The sequence below is a fragment of the Homarus americanus genome, unplaced genomic scaffold, assembly GCF_018991925.1.
Source record: "Homarus americanus isolate GMGI-L3 unplaced genomic scaffold, GMGI_Hamer_2.0 scaffold1024, whole genome shotgun sequence".
Taxonomy (NCBI): Eukaryota; Metazoa; Arthropoda; class Malacostraca; order Decapoda; family Nephropidae; genus Homarus; species Homarus americanus.
Window position 1 is genome coordinate 7,542,110 of NW_024715228.1, and position 25,754 is coordinate 7,567,863.

At 34.9% G+C, this 25,754-nt stretch overlaps 1 protein-coding gene across 1 annotated transcript in view; it reads right to left on the reverse strand.

Moving 5' to 3' along the window:
• Positions 1-4,410: 4,410 nt before the first annotated feature.
• The window catches only part of LOC121856484, a 34,783-nt gene continuing 13,439 nt past the window's right edge, over positions 4,411-25,754 (reverse strand). Inside the window, exons 3-5 of the mRNA XM_042352080.1 lie at positions 23,939-24,083; positions 19,569-19,749; positions 4,411-7,913 (exon numbers count right to left, since the gene is read on the reverse strand). Of these exons, the coding sequence (XP_042208014.1) occupies positions 7,249-7,913; positions 19,569-19,749; positions 23,939-24,083 (991 nt within the window). The 3' untranslated portion in view covers positions 4,411-7,248. The remainder of the gene's footprint in view (positions 7,914-19,568; positions 19,750-23,938; positions 24,084-25,754) is intronic.

Genomic DNA, 25,754 nt, shown 5'->3' on the forward strand with positions numbered 1-25,754 from the left:
ATGTTGTAGTAAAAATAACATCTTAATTTTATGATGGTATGCACACAATTAATATTTAAGAGAAATACAGTCGCCGGTTAATGTCCATTCAAATAATGGACTCGACTCCCACCCCCCCCCTCTTCCCACGCTCGCTGGCTCCTCCCTCTCTGAGAAATGTTTGGGTGAAAACACTAGGTTTTTAGGTTTAGTAATAAATAATACCTCAGACTAAAGTTACCATAATATAATTCACATTGCTGGATTCCTTGCAAGACTGCCAATAATTTGAATATAAACATCATATTTTGCACAAAAGATAAAATTTTTGCTCTTTCTAATAAAATTCTTAAATTAGATCTAAAATTTGTATGTCTAATGCAAATTTTAGGATGTTTATATTTAAATTAATCACCATCTTATAAGAATTCCAGCAATGTAAATTATATTCTGGCCGGGTAATTTCTATGAATTTTATGAGCTAAAAACAAATATCTTCAGTAAATAAGCAAATTATACTTCACCCGCGTAAATGATGAAATTTACCGCATAATTAAAACATTTCATTCTGGCAAAGTGCCGCGTAAATGACCAAACATGTAAACAAAAACCACGTAAATCCAGACTATACTGTACATACAGTTCTGTATATCCCTCACTATACGAATGTGTTAGTTTCCTGGAAAACCCTTTAGTTAAGTGATTATTTTTATATCAAATACTATAATATACGGGAAAAAAATAGAGTTTGGTTCCCCAATGACAAGAAAACCTCAATAATATACCTAGAAAAAAATTAAATAGGTTCACAAGCAACAAAAAAACCTACCTTCCGTATTTTAATACCTAACTACTGTAACATAGAATGGCAACTAACTACAAGAAAAAAACCAATGTTAGACCTAAAAAAAAATTGATTCACAAATAACAAAAACCTACCTAACTACTATAATTCAGTACCTAATTAATATAATTTAGCACCTAGGACATTGAGAAATCAATTAAATACAAATTTTGTGCATTAACTTCTGGGACCATAGGTTTTGTGTTGTGAGAAAGAGCTGTAAAAATAGAAGACAGTGTTTTTTGTTTGTGAATATTCACAGAGTGAACATTCATGTAACGAGATACCTATAACTAGGAACATATAAATTCCGAGATGTAACCACTATAATATATATACTGTATATATTTTTATGCTCTATTTTCTTTTATAAAATTCAACATAGAGATCTGTGGTTGTACTCTACCACTTCTTAAATGTTTGTTTTGTTCACAAGACACAAAATTGCCAAGGCAAAGATAAGGTTTGGTAAAGATAGGTTAGGTTAGGTTGGGAAAAGTTAGGTTAGGTTACCGGGTAAGTTAAGCTTGGTTAGGCTTCGTTAGGTTTGGTTTGGTTCATTTTTGTTCATTTTTGTCACATAATTTGGGTTGGTTTGGAAAGGTTTACATGAATTTGCCTGAAAAATTTATGTGAAATCCAGTCAAAACACATCGAAATAAACCGGGAAAAACTCAATTTAGTCCAAAAAGCCATGGGCAGTCCTAAAACGAATAATAACCAAAAACTTAAAGTTCCAGCTTAACATTTTTGACAATACAAAAGTATCCTGCTCATTTTCTATATCCTATTGATACCAGCAATTCTGTTATCAATACTAAATGCATTAAATAAATCTCATAAAATCTATTGAACAATTAACTGTCAATATTGACAAGTAGCTTTGTGCCTCCTCTCTCGAGCCTTTAGAAATCAGAAGAAATACTGGTTTCTGTTCTTATTAGCATTGTTGGGGCAATTAATAGCTACAAAATAATTGTGTCCTACTGCAGATGTTAAAAGAAACTACACAAAACAATTAAAAATAAAGTGAATTCACCAAAATGTGCATCTCCCTCTCTTTAATCCTATCCTGGAAACTATTTTGTATACCTAGTAGCCACTTGGCAGCCACTGCCGTTAGTCACAGATCAGCTGATCCCATGACGAAGTTTCTCTGACAAGCCTAGCCGTTTAGACTCGGGGGGAGGGGTCGACACCGGCGACGCTTACTTCCGGTGGACGTGTGTGTAAGCTCACAGCCTCGCCGTGAAGTCCATTCTACCTAGAGCTCCGCATCACACACCACCTCCTCTAAAGAAGCTCCTGCACAGCAACTCCTCTACCAAGCACCAACTTCCCAGCACCAGACTGTTTTGTATATAATATATTTATATAAGAAAACAGCCATTAAGAGTTTCCCTTCTCCAACCCATCCTGAGTGCGAGACATCATAGCGTTAACACTACAAATGGTGACCCCCAGAGAAACGCACTCACACAGAATGGAGGAGAAACGGATCACTCTCCCAGTCTTCAATAACAACATTGAAGACTGGCTTATCCACCCAGAGGCAGCTCTCATCGGCTCTACAGTTACAGGCAAACAGAATTACGTCGCTCTGGTCTGTTCCCTGCCCTCAAAAGTCGCCACACAAGTTGCAGAAGTCATCACCAACCCTCCAGCTGACAACAAATTCACAGCTCTACGAGATGCTCTCAAGATGCAATACCAGCGGCCTGACACCAGTCTCCTGCAAGACCTATCCGGCTTCTCCCTCAGCAACTCAATGCCTGCACGTCTCTGAGACGAGATGCGGAGACTGAACTCCCGCCACACAGCCAGGCTTCCTGACACTATCCTGCGCCACCTTCATACTCAGAAGCTCCTTGAACATAAAAACTTTTTGTTTTGTTTTTAGTTTTTATTTAACTTTGTGTTATTTTTGTTGGTTTATAAGGATGTTGCTCTATTACAGGTAGTAATTCACCCAAAAAGTAGAGTAAATAAGGCAAAATTTAGCTAAACATCGAAAGTACCAGACTCATATTAATTTTCCCCATAGGAAGTTGTATTTAAATTTGGACGATTTGAATTTTGCGAGGTATTTACAGTCTAAGTAGGTGTCCAAATATGAGAGCCTACTGTAGTCTCCAAGTTATGCCAATTCTATGTGTATTCTGTTAACTAACCCCACCAACTGCCTATTCATTGCCATGGCAACCAAAAAATGGGCCAAGGTACATTTTACAAATTCTATTGAAATATGAATGGCAAATGAACAAAAATAAATAGAGGGACTTAAATGAGGTAGGTTAGGGATAGGTACGTTGAAAATGTATTTTTATTTCCGTAGACTTTATATACTATTAACCGGCCTTTTGGATTATCCATCGCCCCCTTAACCCCATATGTGAGCGGTTAATCGAGGTTTTACTGTATTTCTAAAGTGTCTTGTTACAAGGGTAGTTTTTACACTAGTGGGGCATGTGTGTTTCAGTGTCAACACTTGTTACAAAAAAAAATCTTAATAGTACAGTACTGTACAGTGATCCCTCGGTTAACAAACGCCTCGGTTAACGAATTACCTTCCATAAGATCTTTCACTTCAGTTAACGAATTCCTTACGAATTTTTCCCAACATGTTTTCGCCTGCTCACCATCTGTAGTATTAGTCCGCCAATACAGTAATCAGTTTTAGGGATTAAATTCGTTACCATTTGAGTAAATATCAAGAAGGTTGTACTATTCAATAATTTTCCAAGTCTTATATTAAAGTTTTTAATCATTTTAACAATTATTTAACATAATTGAAGTACAGGGAACTAGTTTATAGCAAGCCAAACAGTCACTTGACTCACCCAAAATGGCGTCAGTGTGTGTCCCTGCTCAGTGAAAGAAGCATCTTGCTTGAGACTCTCTTGAACATAAACTATTTTTACGTTTTTACAGTACAATTATTGGTCATTCTGAAGTTAATTTTACATATTGACAATATATATAATGCAGTGCAGTGTTGATTTAAAGAAAATAATCTTGAATTACACCAAGTGAAATAAAATTTTTGGGTGAAATGGCACCATGGGGAGACTTCTCTTCCACCCCAATGCCTTCTCTTCTCCCTTCTCCTCCACCCCCATTCTAATTCCCATCATCATCATCATCATCATCTTCAACCAGGAGCCTTCTACATGCACACCTCAAAGTAAGTGTACTTTACTGCATTTATTTTTAGTTTGTATGTAATTTTCGGTGAGCTGGAACCAATTACCCAAAATCCCATTGAAACAATGGTTTCGGTTAACAAAATTTTCGGTTAACGAACGATCTTCTGGAACGAATTGTGTTCGTTAACCGAGGGACCACTGTATGGTTATTCACCTTCTGATTCATATGAAGATGAACTCCATTAGGACGTCATTAATGAAAAAGTTTTGTTCCCTCTTCTACGGAGTTACAGCTCCATGGGCATGTACAGTATAACTACACAGTAAGGTAAACAATTCTTCACTCTGTTACCCACCAAAGATGCCTTTGGTATATTAAAAATTACATGATAAATTCACAATTCCTAAAGTCAAGAACATTTTAAAATAAAAGTAATCAGATTATCAATGCACTTTTATTTATTCATATAATAAACAATGGATATTTATCATCATGCATTAAGACATCAGAACCAGATATGATATAATATATAGACAAGACAACCAAAGCCCTTTTCAAGATGTATACATTACCCAAAATATAATAAAAAAAAATCTGTTCAATACTACTACTTTACATCCAATTGAAATCTTAAACAAAAGATACACAAAAATCCTAGGAGAGTGGTCAAAGGTCTGACAAATTGCAAGCATTAAATGCAAATTCCCCATAAATATGGCAAAAACAGCAAATAACCTAAGCTTTCATGTCAATTCATCTAGGCGTTTTCATTAAACACTGCCAACCAAGATGAATTGCATCACTGACTTCATACAAGTCACTAAACAGTCCAAGTCAAAACGAATGATCCACACAATTGATCCTTGTTAACCCCCTCGTGCACACAATACATTTTTAAGTTTCCATAACCACAGCAAAATTCATGTAACCACTCATGTAAGGTCTGCTGGTCATCTTTGTTCTGCAGCTAATTTATCCAACAATATTTGTTTTTTTGCATGGCTTATACATCACTGGCTTCATTATTGTTTTAGCTTTAACATAATCAGAAAAATAAATAAATAAGGTGAGAATAAAGCTATATTTTTCACTCTGAATAAAGAAGAAAAAATATTTGTTCCCATTATCATATCTTGGATATTTTCTCACAAACATACCAAGGTATAGTACTTTATAGTTATAGAAGAATAATTTTATGAAATTTCCAATGGTGGCTTTGGAATTTTGATACAACTAATTATGGGGAGGGTGGGAGAGGAAATAAATAGACAAATGCAACCTACAAGCACAGCTGACAGGAGGAAACTGATGAACAGCGGAATTTCACCAGCCTTTTGGTACTTCCTGGAAGCTTCACTTGCAAGATCATACATTCAACTATGATGCAATTACTGTATCTTGAAAACTTTTTGGGGGCAAATTTTTAGTTCAATGATGCAATTTCCATGATTCACGTCATGGTGCACGAGAGGGTTAACTCTATCATGTACAATACAGTATTGGTTTTAATATAACTTAAGAATGGTTATCGCCTTCAGGTACCCTCAACTTCAATCAGTGAATTTTGCAATTAGTTGTCTCAACTGCAATGTATTATAATCAAGAAAATAATTGATGTCTGTAAATACTGTACAGTACCTTGAAAACTATTGAAAATTTTCCATATTTAAGAAGTAAAGTGAAACGAAGAAAAAATATGAATGCAGATAATTTTCACAATGCTTTCTGACTACAGTATATGTGCAAGTATTGTAAATTATTATAAAACATGAAAGACTCCAGTCTTTTTTGCACAAAAATTATTGTCATTCAATCCTATACCAATGATTCCAAACATTTAAAATTTAAAATTTTAAACTCAGATTATTATGTACAGAATTCTTTTTTCTCTTTTTTTGTGGGAATGTGAAATTTGATTCCTGTTAACTTGAGTGTGTGATTGTGAAAATTATTCATGTAGGATAAAAATAAAATCCTAAATAAGCACAGGTACAGCCAGAAATTTTATCTAGAAAGGCAGAAATGAATTTAAGATAGGACACAGTTGTAAAATAAGGCTGAACATGAGGTGGAAGGATACACTTACATGTAACATGAGATAACACGGAGGAGAAAGCCAAAGTGTGTGGTGGTACTGTAACATGAAAACAGTGACTATATTTTCATGATGGGCTAAAAATTTATCAATAAAACTTAATATACTGAGAAAACAATAATAATAATAGTAATTTTGGAAATAAACCGAAAAGTTTGTCAAAAATTAATACCTTTTGTCACAAAGGCTGTAGTTGCTAAAAGCAAAAATTTCTTCTTGATGGACATTCTACCAGCCATGGTTAACTAGGTTTGGGCAAACTCTTCTAACTACTGATTATTCTCTCAACTCACTTCAATAATTAATCTGTTGAGGAAACCTTGGTATAGTATTTCCACATGTCGATAGTTCCTACGTCTCAGACATACAAACAGTAGAAAAATGAAGAATAAAGCAGAATTGGAAATCATTTTGTGTCATAACTATTTTCAAAAGTACAGATATACAGCAGACATTGCTATGTTGGTGTACATGTACTCAGCTGATTGGTTTAGTCTACTGTTTTTAAGTTTTTGATTCATTATCTAAAAAATAAATTTAATTTGCAAAATTTCATGAAAGAATCTAGCATCAATCATTTCATCTTTTGCTATGGTGATAGATTTTCAACTATTATCTTAACTATAGTCCAGGATCCCTTAAAAGGTTACCTCTAACTACTTTATAACTGAAAGAGTAACAAGTCCAACTATAAATTCATATATGTACACAAATATATTTAGATACACTTACTTATTATAACCATAAAATTTTATAACCTTCCCATTAGTTTTGCAAACATTTTCAGTCTTCAAATAATCAGTATGATTCCACAAGTCATTTTGAATTAATACAACATTAAGCACCAATTTTCCTCATGAACCACAATAAATCTGTAATATCTAAACATTGACGACTCCAAATGAATATCCAAACCCAAATTTATTTTTGTGATTTTACTAAGATGATACAAAGCCATCATACACTCCTTATCTAAAAACATATCTGATGGCTGATTAATTATTGAAATACCTGTTAAACTCCACTTGGTGCAACTGAGAACGAGTCGTAAATTAGTCTTCAATTTTGGTCCAAATGAATATATCTAATTCAAAATTCCAATGCTTGCTGAAAAAAACTAACTTCATTATAAATCAAGGAACAACCAGAGAAATATTTCTTCTGACAAAATGTAAGATGAGAATTACATAGATGTTGGGGCCCAAAAATTCATCTCTCTTAGTGATGATGGTTTTGGCTTTTGCCGACGTTTACCAGCTGAAAGCTTTGTATCAGACTCTAATGACTGAGATGCTTTTGTTCTATCTTCAAGCTGCTGAGTCATTACTGAAGATGACGAAGAGAGAGAAACTTGTCCAGCTTCTTGTGACATGCCTGGTTTTGTGCTGGAAATTTGTTGCTGATTACCCTGGAATGGCTTTGTGCAGAAATAGCTATGAGAAGTGCTCTTGTTAGTTCTTTCCATTACTACACCCATAACTTTGCGCTGGGCATGAGGTGATGTCTGTGGAGTGGTTAAAGGACTGGGTAGTGGAGTCAATGATGTAATACCAAGATTTTTTTCTGGTGAGGTTATGATGGGAACTGTCTGAACCTTCTCCACAAGGTTGATTCTCATTGCCAGTTCTGGCCTGGTCTTGATTTGAGAAGAAGAACCTGCTTCTGAAGGTTCTGGCCTGCTCTTGATTTGAGAGGAACCTGCTTCTGAAAGCAAAACTTCCTGAAATCTTTCCTCTATTGAAGCATGGGAGCCACTTAATGGAAGATCTTCTGATAAGACCAGAAGTTTTGTGTTTGCAGAGTCAGCACTGGCTTTGCTTGCTTCATCTATAGCAGCAGACTTAGAATCTGCCAAAAAGAGAAACAAATATATATATATATATATATATATATATATATATATATATATATATATATATATATATATATATATATATATATATATATATATATATATATATATATATATATATATATATATATATATATATATATATATATATATATATATATATATATATGTATATATATATATATATATATATATATATATATATATATATATATATATATATATATATATATATATATATATATATATATATATATATATATATATATATATATATATATATATATATATATACTCGACAAACTTTAATCATATGACACCATAAGTCAACCTGACAGTACTAATTAAGAAAAATTAAAAAGCATATGAGTGCCAACTGCAGGTAAGTTGCAGTGAAAGAAGGGAGAAGGGTGGAAAAATTACAAGGAAATAAAAAAGGTAAAAGAATGCCAAAGAAAAGGAAATGAAAGATAGGGAGAAGGTTGCCACAAACAATTTTCAAGATAACAAGGTTTTCTTCAAAAGGGAAACATAAGTGGCACTGGCTAAACAAGGAAAGTAAAGTAAAGATTTCATTGACTGATCATAAAAAACACAAAATCAGGAAACAACCAGTTCATAGAAAAACACCTAATGAGCATTATAGACAACACAGAAGATTAAAACAGAAAAATTCATGGGATGATAATGAGCATAAATACATCAATATCTAAACTGTATTATGTCCAGTTAACTGCAGGAGTTCATTCCAAGGTAACCTGCATGACAGAGCAGTTGATCTGGTAACACTGAATGGGGAAGAGTTGACAGATATGCTTTAAATGGCGTGTTATTTATAATTTATGATCACAGATTACCTAAGAATACATTTCTTCTACTGTATCTATGTAAAATGTGGGAAAATAGTGTTATTCAGAAATATATGACATTGCTGCAGGACGATTCATAATGAGGATCCGACTTAAACGATTATTCGTACTGTTGATGCCAACGAGTATTTTTCATGCTTAATAACACATTCATTATAAAGCATTTTCAGCACTAAATCGGATGCTGACAGAAGAAATATCATTATGTCACTTGCGCACGCACAAAAAAAATGTAAAGTGATAGTGCATGTTTCTTGGTTATCATGTTTAGTCTTTGTTAACCCTAGTTCGTTCGTTCCATCCTTCCTGCCCTCCCTTCCCACTTCTTCCCACTCACTGCCTTCATTCAGGTTTTCATCACTTGAAATCTAATTTTTTTTAGGGTGCTAGCTAGAGGAAAAAAAGTCAAAGTACTAAAGCTGTTAACTAAGATCGTTTTTAACTGCTGCACTATCAGAGGTTATTCCTAAGCTGAATAAGATCATCTGTCAGTGACCAGCATAAGTGAAAGTCATATCATAATGGTGTTAATAAAGACATTATTGGTGGCCATTTACTATCACCACTTATAACTACAAATTACCAGAATAGTGTACGTACTTACAAAACCCTCCATCTCTGTCACCCACCTTCCCTGTCTCCTCTCTCTCACCATTGGGACTGTCTATAATATCTACTCTCCCTCCCTCCTTTCGCTCCTGGGAACTGTGTGATGTGCCGTATTTTTTGGCTTGAAAGAGACACTTTTTATGACAAAAATATACCTTGAAAATTACCATGCATCTTCCAGGACACTAGTTGATAGTTGTAGCAGAGGTTTCCTTAGGGTCAACTGAAATCAGCCCCTTACAAAAATTGTTACCTCATTACTGTACAGTACTTAGCAATTACAAGTATTCTCTATACAGTACAGTGATCCCTCGGTTAACGAACGCATCGGTTAACGAATTACCTTCTATAAGAATCTTCATTTCGGTTAACGAACAAAAATTCGGTCAACGAAATTCTTACGAAATCATGTCAACATGTTTTCACTTGCTCACCAGCTGGAATATTAGTCCGCCAATACAGTAATCAGTTCTAGGGCTTAAATTCGTTCCCATTTGAGTAAATATCAAGAAGGTTGTACTATTCAATAATTTTCCAAGTTTTATATAAAATTTTTCAGTCATTTTAACACTTATTTAACATAATTGGAGTACAAGAAACTAGTTTTTGGTGCGCCACTCAGCCACTTGACTCACCAACCAAGGCGTCAGTTTGTATCTCTGGTCAGTGGAGGTAACATCTTGCTTGTGGCTCTCTTGAACATAAACTATTTTTACGTTTTTACAGTCCAATTATTGGTCATTCTGAAATTTATTTTACATATTGACAATATATTGTGCAGTGCAGTGTTGATGTAAAGAAAATAACCTTGAATTACACCAAGTGAACTTAAAATTTTATGGGTGAAATGACGGCATGAAGCGTGGGGTGACTTCTCTTCCACCCCCACTTCCTTCTCTTCTCCCTTCTCCTCCACCCCCACTTTTAATTCCCATCATCATCATCATCATCAACCAGGATCCTTCTACATACACACCTCAAAGTAAGTGTACTTTACTGCATTTATTTTTACTTTGTACAGTATAGTCTCGATTTACGCGGATTTGGTTTACGCGTTTGGTCATTTACGCGGCACCTTGCCAGACCGACAATTTTTATTTAAGCGGTGTATTCCATCATTTACGCGGAAAGCGGCACGGACAGGGTGCGCACAAGGTCGCCCAGTCAACAAAACATTACCGAGTTCTTCACCCGCCACACAACCACAGCCAGCCCAAGTCAGTGATAGTGAGGATATGGACTTTGAAGGGTTTGACAAAGAGGCCCTGCAAGCCTCTGTGGTGGATAGTGATACAGGTGATACAAGTGATACAGGTGAGGGCCAATAATCTGCCCTCTGCCTCAGAACCAACCCCAATCCCCATGTACCCAGCCATCTCTTCTACTAAGTAAGTGTTAAAAAACCTAATATTATTGATATTTCTCTTAAATATTAATTTTGTGCATACCATCATAAAATTAAGATGTTATTTTTACTACAACGTACGTAACGTATTGTGTCTGGGTGAAGTATAATTTGTTTATTTACTGAAAATATTTGTTTTTAGCTCATAAAATTCATAGAAATTGCCCGGCCAGAATATAATTTACATTGCTGGAATTCTTATAAGACAGTGATTAATTTGAATATAAACAAGCTAAGATTTGCATTAGACATACAAATTTTAGATCTAATTTAAGAATTTTATTAGAGCAAAAATTTTATCTTTTGGGCAAAATATATGACGTTTATATTCAAATTATTGGCAGTCTTGCAAGGAATCCAGCAATGTCAATTATATTATCCTAACCATTGTCTGAGGTATTATTTATTACTAAACCTAAAAACCAAGTGTTTTCACCCAAACATTTCTCAGGGAGGGAGGAGAGCCAGCGAGCGTGGGAAGAAAGGGGGGGGGGGAGCCGAGTCCATTATTTGAATGGACATTAACCGGCGACTGTATTTCTCTTAAATATTAATTGTGTACGCATACCATCATAAAATTAAGATGTTATTTTTACTACAACGTACTATTGTGACGGAAAAAGTGTGGTTTGGGGGTCGGCCCAGTCTCTATTTCAATTAATCCCATATGTTCTGTTATTTCGTTTCGCGTTTCTCGTTTTACGCGGACCTCCACGGGTTCAATTGACCATGTAAATGAAGACAATACTGTATGTAATTTTCGGTGAGCTGGAACCAATTATCCAAAATCCCATTGAAACAATGGTTTTGGTTAACAAAATTTTCGGTTAACGAACTACCTTCTGGAACGAATTGTGTTCGTTAACCGAGGGACCACTGTACTATAAAACTATTAATTTAATTAATATTGTTGATATAATGCAAAAAAATAAAAATAAACCCTTGCTGCTGTGCGGTCTGTTCACTAATGGCAGTGGTGCGGCAGCGCCATCTATTGAGGAATTGCTAAAGGTTGTCTGCTGGTCTCAAAGCGCAGGAATGTTTGTTTCTTCATACGTAGGCTCTCATATTTGGACACTTATTAAGACTGTAAAAACCTCGCAAAATTCAAATCGTCCAAATTTAAATACAACTTCCTATGGAGAAAATTTATTTGAGTCTGGTACTTTCGATGTTTCAGCTAAATTTGGCCTTATTTACCCTACAGTAGGTTCTCAAATTCCGCGAGTTTTTAATTCGATGTTTTATATTTGGAAAAAAAAATGCTACACAATTTCAAATTTCGACGGCGTAACTCGAATTTCTACAGGTTTGAGCGGCCCGACAACGTTCAGACGTGCACTATCTTGTAAAGAGCGTCATTTCTCTTATGTACAAAAGATTCATTATTGTTTATAACTTAATTTCTTTTTGATTGAATTAATGTTTATGTGTGCAAAATGAACAATACAAATTCATTAATAATATGTAGAATATTAAAACACACGAGGAGACAAGACGGCATTGTTTTTGTTAATGTTTACAAAACCAGTGACTGATTGGTTCTACATATAAAACTGAAGAAAATAAGACCTTGGTTGTAGCTGTAGTAAAATTAATGTAAAAAAATTAATACCCTGTATGGTTGTTTTAAATACTGTAATGTTATTTAATGTTAATAAATGGAAGAATGGAAGTAGCTAACCATTAATGATAAAGAAAAAAGTGAGATCGCGTATGTAAGTGCACACATTTGAAAACATATTGTCATTACTTTACATAAGAATATGAAAGGAACACTTATTTACTCTTCAAATATATTGTAATTAATGTTTCTGAATTTAAAACAAAAATTCTACCCACCAGTGGTGGTAAAGTTGAAAACATAAGGACAGCCAATGTTGTTGTGTGTGTTTTTACTCGGATGACGAAGTTGCCAAGTCATCAGGTTCAACTCTAACTGAAGTTGTAGAACATAAGAACTTTTTCTGTTGTTTTTAGTTGTTATTTAACTTTATCTGTGTTATTTTTGTTGGTTTATTTGGATGTTGCTTTACTACAAGTAGTAATTCGCCCAAAAAATTGGGTAAATAAAGCAAAATTTAGCCAAACATCTAAAGTACCAGACTCAAATTAATTTTCTCCATAGTAAGTTGTATCTAAATTTGGAAGATTTTAATTTCGCGAGGTTTTTACAGTCTAAATGGGTGTCCAAATATGAGAGCCTACTGTACTTTTTTGACAAATTACTACTTGTAATAAAGCAACATCCTAATAAACCAGGATTTGAAGATGAATAAAATGCTTTTGACTGTTTTACTGGACATGATATTTAGAGTTACATTTTTTGTGATTCTTATTGTTTGCTTATCAAAAATATTAATTCAACTGATTGTTACCAAGTTGTTTTATTATTATTTTTTTAAATAAAGATTTTTTGTTTTACTTAGACGTTGATATACATGTTTACATTTGCTTACCTTCTATTGTTGGAAAATATTTCCCATTGTTGTCATACATACAAAACAAGAGAAAGAATGTAAACACTACAGCACACTAAATGCAGAGGTGACCAGGTGTAGAAAATGAATGCTGTATTAAAGATTTCCACTTCTTATACACATTTTTCTTTTTTTAAATTGAAGAAAATGATGACTGATAAGCAGTTCTAAGTGATGATATTCAAAGAGGTGTGTGAACTTGTGCCAAAAGGGCTGTATATCAAGCAACGGTTTCACTGGTGTCGGTTAGTAAGTATAAAAAGTTTTTTTCCTAGAGTTACATTTCCAAAATCAGAGTGCGTCTTCCACGATGCAGCGTCTTCCAAATCGAAAAATACGGTATTCTTTAATGACCATGACAGTCGATAGTTATTGATTAATTATGTAAGTGTAATCTGAACTAAACAGCAATCCATGAATCTCTTCCGTCTTCTCCGTCACCACCTTTCTACCCTTCTCTAACTCACCATCCATATCTCCCTTCCCTGGAAAACTTATTTTCACACACCAAATTCGAACTGGGAGACATGTATACTATACTGTCCATAAAGGTGGACATGCTTCAACACATATTTTCACTGCCCATTTTCATTATCCCAGGTGGTAGTTTACAGTTTTTGCAAGTTGTTATGGTTGTTGCAGATGTAGGAAATAATTTTAAGTTATTAACATTAACTTTACCAATACAACCATCGTCAATTACAAAAGTAACTAAAGGTGGGCCAAATGGGGAGTCCCTGTCTATCCACTAAAGTCTTTGTTGTTTCCATACAGATGAGATAATAATGATAGTTGCAATTTTTAGTTGTGATGTTTAATGATTTGGATTTAGAGAGATCATTCCATTGCTCTGTTATGAATTTGGTATTCTAGTTATAGTACTGTAAGTTAAATAGCTTTCATCCTAGAAGCACACGCTGTCAATACACTACATATTTTGTTTTGTGGACAAGTGACATAATATGCAATAGTTTCTTGCAGCATCAAATTTATAGCTGAAAATGCTTTATAATGCATGTATCATTAAGCATGAAAAATACTCATTGGCATCAGCTGTACAAATATTCATATTTACCGGATCCCCAGTAGTGAATCTTCCTGCTGCAATGTCATATACAGTGATCCCTCGGTTAATGAGTGCCTCGGTTAACGAGAATTCGGTTAAAGAATTACCTTCCATAAGATTCTTAACTTCGGTTAACGAGCATTCCCTCGATTAACGAATTCCTTACGAGCGCCCCTCCACATGTTTTCGCTTGCACACTAGCTGTCATTAAAGTCCCCCTATACAGTAATCGGTTCTAGGGCTTAAATTCCTTACTATTTTAGTAAATATCAAGAAGTTTGTACTATTCAATAATTTTAAAAGTCTTATACAGGGTATTAAAATTTTTAGTCATTTTAACAATTATTTAACATAATTGAATACAGGGAAACTAGTTTTTAGCACGCCAAACAGCCTGTCAAAAAGCAGGCGTCAGTCTCTGTGTCTTTTCAGTCGAGGTAACATCTTGCTTCAGACTCTCTTCAACATAAATGCTTTTTTTCTGTGTTTTCAGTCAAATTATTGGTCGTTTTGACATTTATTTTACATATTGATGATATATAGTGCAGTGTTAATTTAAAGAAAATATTCTTTATTTACAGCAATTAAACTTAAAATATCACATGTTGAAATTGTTTTTGAATCCAGTATGGGTCCCATGAAATCTAGAAAAGCAATTTCAATTCAGATGAAACAGGAAATTATTAGAAAACATGAAGAAGGCATTAGAACAAATGTGCTTAGCAAAGAACATCGCATGTCGACATCAACTGTGCCGACAATTCTTGTACAGAGACAAATTCAAGGAAGTGAAAGTGAGACACAAATCTACCAGTGTTCAAAGGAGATCCCTAATAGCAGAAACAGAGAGGTTACTTTTCATTTGGATTTGGGAAAAACAGATGAAAGGTGATTCCGTTTCTACTGAACTTACTTGTGAAAGAGCCAGGGAAATATACGAACATTTAAAGGTAGATCAACCTGGTTCTTCAGGCACAGACTTTGAAAATTTTAGGGCCAGCAAGGGCTGGTTCGAAAAATTTTAGAAAAGAAGTGACATATTTAGTGTTGTTAAGCATGGTGAGGCTGCCAGTGCTGATAAGGAAGGGGCAGCAAAGTTTTTAGTGGAATTTAAAGAACTGATGGATACAGAAAATTATCTTCCACAGCAAGTGTTCAATGTGGATGAAACTGAGCTGTTCTGGAAAAAGATGCCCAAAAGAACATTCATCACCAGAGATGAAGCCTCTTTACCTGGGCATAAACCCATGAAAGACCGTCTCACTCTATTGCTTGGTGCCAATGTTTCGGGGGATTTCCGACTGAAGCCTGTGCTTGTCTACCACTCTGAGAACCCCAGGGTGTTCAAGCAACAAAAAGTGGTAAGAGGACAGCTTGGAGTTTATTGGAAGTCGAACCATAAGGCATGGGTAACAAGACAGCTCTTTAAAGAATGGGCTGTTGAGGTGTTTTGCCCTTCTTTGAAGAGCTACCTAACCACCAATAAACTCCCTTTAAAGGCTCTTCTCCTTATGGATAATGCCCCTGGTCATGACCCTGAACTTGCCAGCACTTTGGAGGCTCAATTTGACTTTGTCAAAGTGTTGTTTTTGCCTCCCAACACTACATCAATCATACAACCAATGGACCAAAATGTGATCAGCAACTTTAAGAAGCTGTATATGAAGAAAATGTTCAGGAGGTGTCATCAGGCAACTTCCACTGACCCTGAACTAACACTGGCACAGTTCTGGAAGACACAGTTTAACATCCTGGAGGCTGTAAAATTTATTGTGTCCTCATAGAAAGAAGTCTCCACTAGATCCCTCAATTCTTCATGAAAAGCACTGTGGCCATCAGTAGTCCATGATTTTGAGGGATTTCAGGATGAAACAGAGTTGCACCAGGAGATTGTGTCCATTGGTCAGTCATTGGGCCTTGAAGTGGAGGAGGATGATGTAGAAGAGCTTGTGATGTCTCATGAGCAGGAACTTACTCCTGAAGGCTTGCAGCAACTGGATGAGATGTTAGAGGCTGACAGTGGTGAGGAGGAAACAGAAAGTGATGACCATATGTCAACTTCAGAGTTGAAAGATGTTGTTGACCACTGGGAGAAGTTCAGGAAACTGGCTTCAAGGCACCCACATGTGGAAAAATCTGAACTAGCTTTGTGTCATGTTGAGGACACAGTGGTCTCCTTCTTCAAACATCAGTAATGATGAGGAGAGATGCCCCACAGACAAAAATTTACAGTTTCTTCAGTAAAAGGCAGTGGGAACAAGATGCTAGCCCTCAGCCTTCCACTTCAAGAAGGAGAGAAGATGTTCCTGGTGGAGAATCTGTCAGTCCAGAGGTTCCTGACATTTTCATGGAAGGTGACTCACCTTCCAAGAAGCAGTAAAATGCTTCTCCTCCACCTCCACTTCAAATTCACATCAGCATCATCATCCAGGAGCCTTCTACATATACACCTCAAAGTAAGTGTACTTTATTGCATTTTTTTTTTATTTTGTATGTAGTTTTCGGTGAGCTGGAACCAATTACCCAAAATTCCATTGAAACAATGGATCAGTTAACGAACGACCCTCTGGAACGAATTGTGTTCGTTCCAGAAGGTCGTTCGTTAACCAAAACTATTGTTTCAATGGGATTTTGGGTAATTGGTTCCAGCTCACCGAAAACTACATACAAAGTAAAAAAAAAAAATGCAGTACGGTACACTTACTTTGAGGTGTGTATGTAGAAAGCTCCTGGTTGATGATGATGATGATGGGAATTAGAAGTGGGGGTGGAGGAGAAGGGAGAAGAGGAGGAAGTGGGGGTGGAAGAGAAATCACCCCATGCTTCATGCCGTCATTTCACCCATAAAATTTTAAGTTCACTTGGTGTAATTCAAGATTATTTTCTTTACATCAACACTGCACTGCACTATACAGTATATTGTCAATATGTTAAATAAATTTCAGAATGACCAATAATTGTACAGTACTGCAAAAACGAAAAAATGCTGTGTTCAAGAGACCCACAAGCAAGATGTTTCCTCCACTGAACAGATACAAACTGAGGCCTTGGTGGGTGAGTAAAGGGGCTGTTGGGCCCACCAAAAACTAGTTCCCTGTACTGCAATTATTTTAAATAAGTGTTAAAATGACAAAAAAATTTAATACAAAACTTGGAAAATTATTGAATAGTACAACCTTCTTGATATTTACTCCAATTTTAACGAATGTAAGCCCTAGAACCGATTTCTGTATGGAAAGACTAATCTTACAGCTGGTGAGCAAGCCAAAGCATGTCGAAACATTTCCGTAAGAATTTCGTTAACCGAATTGAATATTCTTATGGAAGGTAATTAGTTAACCGAAATTTCGTTAACCGAGGCTTTTGTTAACCGAGGGCCCACTGTACTTAAAATAATGAAAAAAATAATAAAAAAATTTATGTACAAAAAATGTACCCCAAGTCCATCATTTATGTGTTATTCATTACAGATATGTTGCAGTAATAATCTGTTTATATTAATACCTGTATCCTTCATATTAAACAATACAGTACAGTGAAACCTCTAAAATTCGGATACATCTAAAATTCGAATAGCATCCGATTAAAAATAAGTGCCAAAATTAGATTTCCAATTTGAAAATATCGCCATAATAATTTAAGCTTTCAAATGCGATCATAATGCTGAGCACAAGCGCATCCGGGTTCCAACACATACTAGGTCACACATTGTATCCAGTACAGTGAAGGTGGATGGAGACGGAGTGTTGTACAGTACAGTATTTGGAGACTGGCAGGATTACATGGAGACCACTGTAGCTATACAGCAATCTTCTAAATATACTGTACGTATTAGAATAAATGTTGTTGAATATAAATACGGTAACACTTTTAATTTATTTTACCTATTGCTTATGGACAGTTTTTAGATATGTAAATAATTTTTGTAGTATGTTTTGATACAACAATTTGCTGTGGCGCTTCCATACATTTAAAATTCGAATTTTTCTAAAATTTGTATACTTCATGGGCCCATGCAATTCGAATTTTTGAGGTTGCACTGTACTGTATAATTATACATCACTGATTAAACATAATGTCATCAGGAACCCATCCTCATATATGCAATGGTACTAAATTCATTTCTCTAATACAATTAGAACTGATGCTGTGAATAAAAGTTTAGGCAGTTTTTCGCGACCTGTAAATATTTTCGCTCGTGCCTGCGGTCTAGATGTAATGGCAGAATGTTTGTCGTGCGAGATGAGATGCACAGTTTAGAATCAAGATGAGATGAATAGTTTAGACTCTTGGGAAACTATCCCCAGCGTCCAGAAACATTCTGAGGTTGTGGGCTAGTGTTAGTCTGTGCAAGATGCATAGTTCAGAGTCTCGGAAACTTTTCCCAGTAACAGGAAAACATTCAAGGGATAAGGGATTTTTCCGGGTCTGAGAGAGTCATTTCATTACCTGAAATCTCTCATCCCCAGAAGAGCTCTGTATCAATTGTTCTGGCTAACAAGGATATCGTTGTACAATACAGTATAGATATAAAAAAAAATGCAAAATTACAGGGAAAATACATTTACTGTGTGCACCAGAGAAAGAATAAGCTTGCTGAGTTACTATCAGGTAAACTGTTTCAAAAAACATATTAGGGGAAGAGCAGTGTGGGTTAGGGAAAGAAAGATTTGTGAATCAAGTGGAATATGAGTGAAAGGTTTTAGGAACAGAGAAAGACTGTTTGTGGAATTCATGGACATTGTCGAGAATGAAAGAATGTTTATTTAAGTTTTAGTTCTATGACAAATGAGACAAAAGCACAAATTTTGTACTGTACTACTAAAATTTGTTTCATGGAAAATGTTAAATACTAAAAAAAAGAGATATGAAAGTTTAGAATAGATACATATTATGATAAAGTAAATAACACAGTGCTGTGGGTGGTTATGACATTTTCAAGGGGTTGAATGCTGAAAAATTTTATAATTCTCTGCAGGTACTGTATTTGAAAAGACCCAAAGAAAATGCCATAGCATTACAGGAAGAAATCACACCCATTTTATAGTGTGTCAAGCTAGATGAGGTGTTACACTTCATGAGAATGATAGATTGGCTCTTGAATACAGCAGTATATATAATAGCCGCCTTACATCGACTGGCTCAATTCTCAAATCTAAATCTGTTATCCTAAACTAAAGTCTCCCCTTATGTATGAAAATACAAGGCTAAGCCAAACTAACCTCTTAAGTTCAAAACAAGAAGTGGTTGAACTGCTTGATTTTCAGGAATGACTTCAGGAGATGAAACTGGTGTGGTCGGAGTAGAAAGACCACTTGCAGTGATGACAAGAGTAGACGGATCGATGTTGCCCAGGTGTTCAGATGAGCTCATGCCCGTAATGACAGTGTCACCATCTCTAACCTACATTGTAAATCATCTTTGTCAATTCCATTACCTTAAATTGTTTTTTGTTAAGAAAAATTACAATATACTCTAAAAATGGACTGGACAGCTAAATTGAGTAAAAATAGGCTAAGTTACAAACTACAATAATAAAATATACTAACAAATATCACATCAATGTTAATACAGTAATTCTAGAATTATTGTACTTATTTGCAAGATGGCACTAACAGCATTTATTTTTATTTTTTTTTAACATTAAATATTTATTTTAATGAAAAACTCCAAATGTTACGGTTCCAATAGCAAAATAAAATATCTCAGAAAAATTTTAATTCTGTACACAATTGTTTTTCTATTTTAAGAAGACTTAATCCTAAGATCTTCATAAAGTCTGAACCATAACTTCTTATGACTTATAAGAAAAACAAACCTACACGGCTTCACATCTTTAACTGTCAACTACCAACACAAACTATTTGTCATTCACTGCACCATAACTCCTGGAATGTGGTTGTCTTCTCAAAACAAAGAAAATACAGCCACTCTTCGACTTACGACGGGGTTAGGGACCCAAATCCAGGTCGTGAGTCGAATTGGTCGTAAATCGAAAATGTGAAGATAATACATAGAAAATCTAAAATGGGTGTCTCTTTTTCTTCTCAGCACCACAAAACTCTCACTTTTAAGCATGCCAGCCATATTAAAGGGAATTACAAACGAAAATTTTGTCAGTTACACAGCGCAATCACTAACGTCGGGACTCGAAAATACGTAATTTGACAAAAATTTGGTACGACTGGGGCGGTCGTATGTCCGGGTGGTCGTAAGTCGAGGAGTAGCTGTACTCTGCCCCACAAGTTTTCACTGTATGAAGAAAAGCCACCCTAAGAAAGATGAGAAATAATAAAGCATCATCACTTCCAGTGATGGCAATTCATTAACATGTGCACTTAAGTCAAAACTTTTAAGAACATGAATCATAACTTGGATAGATGTTCATGATATGAAGCTCCTTAATATATTTTCATTTGATCTCAGATGCCTTTCTCAAGACATAAAATTTCAAACAGACAGAAGTAACCTTACAAGCCCATCATATTCTGACATAGGCAGAGACACTTGTAATATGTCTTCTTAGAGTGTCTGGAAAATAAGTAAAATACAGTCGACCCTCGTTAAAACGGACTATAGGGGGGGAAGGGTGTCCATTTTAGCCGATTGTCCGAATTAACGATTTAGGGGTTAATATTGCATAATATTGCATTATATTTCAAAGAAAATGCAGTGAGTTCGTCCTTAGCCTTGAGTAATGCGTATGTCCGAAACTGTTTGCTTTTTAACACCATACTCATCACAAACTCTAGCCACCGAAGCACCAGCCTCTAACTTCCTTCTAAGTTCCAGTTTCTGGTTCACAGAAAGGGTCACATACTTCCTCTTTGGCGTATTACTCCCCCTTGAAGGCATGATGTAAAATACAAGGCTGAAAGATGCCTAATCACTGAAATATCAACAAAAATTGCAGGGCAACACAACACTGATACTCGAATATGGCGCTAAGTCAACAATGACTGGCGGTCTGGCGCGTGCACGCGCCATCTATCGGACAATCCCAGAACCAGAAATTTGACACGGACAGTCCCTCGTTTAATTTAGATTTTGTCCGATTTATCCGATACCCGGATTAAAGGGGTCCGTTTTAACGAGGGTCAACTGTACTGTATTTCAACTTCTGGATGGCGGAACATTTCCTTATATATGTAATCATTAATTTAGCAATATCCTTTTGCGTCTAGCTGTTGTGCTTGCATAATCATGTCATAAAGTGACATTTAATCCTCAATTTTGGGTGCATTCTACACACAAAATAACAATTGAACCATGCCTAAAGAACCACTCAAGCCTTCAGGGAGGAACATGCGGAGAAAAGTGGCTGACCTAGAAAGAAAAGCTGAAAATAAAAAAAATAAGAATAGTGGTGTACCAGTGTGTGGTGTTGACATGTGACACCCTCCAAATATTTGCAATGCTAATAGACAATTATAACCTCTAATGCTGAATACACTCCTTTAGTGTGCTATAATTAGCTTTTATTCCACCTTCATTGTATGAAAGTGATATGAAGTATAAATGTATACAAGTGAGTACAGTACAAGGGGTTTAATTTTCTGTACTTCCTTTCTTAAGTTTCTCATTTACCTTTCATCAAATTCTCATGTTTTGAGTTTAAGTTTAAATAATCTTATAAATTATATAATTAAAACACAGTATACTGTAATTGTAAGAGTTGCCCAATAACACCTGGTTAAGGATAAGTATATAAGTAACCAGAATACTCCCTTACCTAGACTAGCTGTACACCAATTAATCTAGTTAAGGGAGACTTTACTGTGGTTTACTCATGCACAGGGATTACATGCACAGTACTGATGTTTATTCACTCCTTGACTACAGTTCTTTGCATAACTATACTGCACACATAATTTCTGGCTTCATAGTAGAAAAAGTTAAATAAATTGCTAATAAAGTCTCAGTTGTATGGCACCATCAATTAAAGTCTGGTTATATCAAATACTGTACAAACATCAGTTCAATAATTTCACACAATACAATACAGAATATTTCGTCACATCATAAATTTCTGAGTTCATATTCCCTTTTATGTACAGTACATAACAAAACCTTCACTGATATTTACCAGAAATAATTATTTCAACCCACTAGATATTAAGATATTCACCTTATTACTCAAACTAATGGCCTCCAAGTCAACTCTGGATTAAATCTAAATCACCATTCTTGAAGAAATTTGAATGTGTGTCAAGCAAAAACTAAAAATAACTGCACAGAGCTATATTACCACTACACTAACTGGTACACTGATACATAACTAAAATTCTAAAACATATCTAAAATTTCAAGTTTGCATTTGAAAACCTAAATATTCATCAGTAAGTTACAATGGTATGATGTAATGCATTAGATAAATCTTATCACTTACATATAAAATTCTAATGTTTTTTCTAGATGATGGTTTTTCAATTAGGTCTTTTTAATGCTCTGGGTTTTTACCCTAAAAACTACAGAGATCACTAAATAAATTCACTTGAGGCCTTCACCCACCTGCTTTTTTCCCTGAGTTGATCAAGCTACCAATAGTAATATCAAGGCCACTGATAGTGTATCACTCTACAGGTTTCTGTGGTTAACTTTGACCTTTTCCGACATTCTCAAACTTTAAGTATTTTGCTTTCCAGATGCCCTAACTTACAGTAGCAGAGTTTAAAGAGTTAAGGATTTAATACACTAAACTTAGAAATATATTTAGAAATGGATAAACAAAGTTTCTGAATATGCACAGTAAACACACTACACTATCATTATTTAGTTCCAAAGTTAGTTACCAAAAGAACGTGATAAAATACCCAAGGAAGAAAAAGGGTTCACTGCATTAATAAAAAGACCCTTAAAGAAATCTAGGGTTCTTGATATGTAACAATTTTCAATAATGCCTATCGTGTTATATGCATGACTGATCTTACTCATCCGAGGCACAAGAACATTTCTCAACCACAATGTATCACCCCAGTGAAAAAAAAGGGAATAATATGCATGTTGCCATGTTTATCACATGACTACACCCAAAGTAGCCATCATGCTCAGCAGAAGGATTGATTGATTGATTTATTGTGGTAATTACTGTACATCCCTGGCAATGCAACAGCTTAGGTCATATGTCACTGAATAAAAATAAAAGTTTAGAAGACTAAAATCAAATAATGCAAGGTAAAAAAAAAAAACATAAATAATAAATAGCATAGAACTTTTGTAAAAAAAACATTTAAACATAAATAAAACCCAGCAGAAGGATTTCTCATTCTTGAAAATTTTTATTTTAATTTGCCCACCCTCAGATCTTGTACCAAAAGACTAACCAAGACGGTATAGTACTAGATGTTATAACACTACCTCATCTAGTAATTAAAAAGCATGAAGAACACAAGTAGGTTGCCTACTTATACACACACATGCAAAATAAGTGCACATCTGCCACTACAGTTATAACTTATAAGAGAAAATCTAGAAAGCAATAGTTAGAAACTGGATACCAAAGAGAAAAAATACAGCAAAGAATAAGAGACAAAAATATTAATACCACAAGCACCTAATAATCAAACACTACTTCCCTAGCCAATGCACACACCTCAACAGTCATGGCCATTTCCTGGTTGGCACTGTCATGGATGGATGAGCGCGTCCGTGAACTTGGCATTCGTCCGTAGCGTAGGTGAAAGAAACCCCCCTCCTCATTGGACGGGGGTGATACTATGAAGTCATCTACCTCATATCTGTCACAGGCCAAACCAGTTACATGAAATTTTCAAATCTACCTTTACAATAACAATTGTTTTAAAATAAATGATATGCTACCAAATACTTCTCATAAAGAAAATATTAAAAGTTCTTTAAGTTCATTCTTGTCAATTGATACAAAATTCTGTAAATAATAAGTTAAGAAATAAACTAACCAATATGCAAATTCTCCCAACTTATTATTTACAGAATTTTGTAAATAAACTAACCAATATGCAAATTCTCCCAACTTATTTTCCTTGTAAATTATGGTAAATGCTTAAATCCCATAGAGTACCTGTATTCCACATTACAATACTGAACTTAATGATTCTAAGTACAGTAGACCCTTGTCATTCGCGAGTTTGCGATTCGCGATTTCAACGATTTGCGGTAAGCAGATGGTGGCTAGCTTGCAAGCCTTTTCCCGCAGAACAACTAGTCACCCCACGCAGCACCTCGTGTTGTACTCTCAAAACTTTAATATTTCTGTGTGAAATTGGCCCTAAAAGACTGCCTAGTGTCAGTGCTAGTGATGCTAGTGGAGTGAAATGTAAAAGGCAGAAGTCAGTGATGACCCTGACAAATAAAGTTTTATTATCAGATAAGTTAAAAGAAGGGATGAGTGCTGCCACAGCTGGTCAGTTGTTTGGTATAGGTATACAGTAGTGCACTAAGGTAGTATAAGTTACTATTCTCAGCTTTGCCAATTCACGCTATTCCTTGTAACCTATACCTCGCGAATGGCAAGGGTCTACTGTCCAGTACTTCAGTCTACAAACCCATAAGAAAAACAGGTTTCTAAGATGAACAATTCTATTGGTAAACTATTTGTAGAAGGAGAAAAGGTTACTTTAACAATAACATTAAAAGTGTCTTTTAGTATTATGACTGAGAACATGCTTCGACATGCTGATGCCATAGATAGATCATATACATGAGAAACATATAAAAATAAAGTTCAGTACACTACTAAACATATGTCAACTAGTACATGTACTGTAGTAGATTACATGCTTCGTATACACAGTACAGTATACATGTACTGTGTCAATGTTCTAGAATGGTTACAAGCTTCAATACTGTATATGAAAAAAGACAGTATTCATAAATAATAGATTTATTATCCCTAGGCATCCACATACACAACCAAGAATTAATGCTGGTATTCTTTATATATATAATCCTTCCACCAATAATTACTTCCAATAAGAGGAATTTTTCTTTCCTCTGCAATACATAAAGAATTCATTACACTGGAAAGTTGAAATCCTCTGTTGGTAGTCTCATTATTGCGAACAAACCAACGATTTTACCAAATTTATACATTTGCTGTAAGCCTCTTCTGAGGATAATATATATATATATATATATATATATATATATATATATATATATATATATATATATATATATATATATATATATATATATATATATATATATATATATATATATATATATATATATATAATTGTTGGGTTAACTTTCGTTTTATGCCCACTGCAGTGTTCAGAAATAATTTTAGTATTAAAAAATTAGGTAAATATTTGGCTGGTGACTTTTTCCAGATTTCCAAGATGAAACCATGTTTTTCTATATCAGTTTGTTCTCTTCTTTTGAGTGAATGATAATCATTTGGAGTAAAAATTATTATTCTTTTTTAT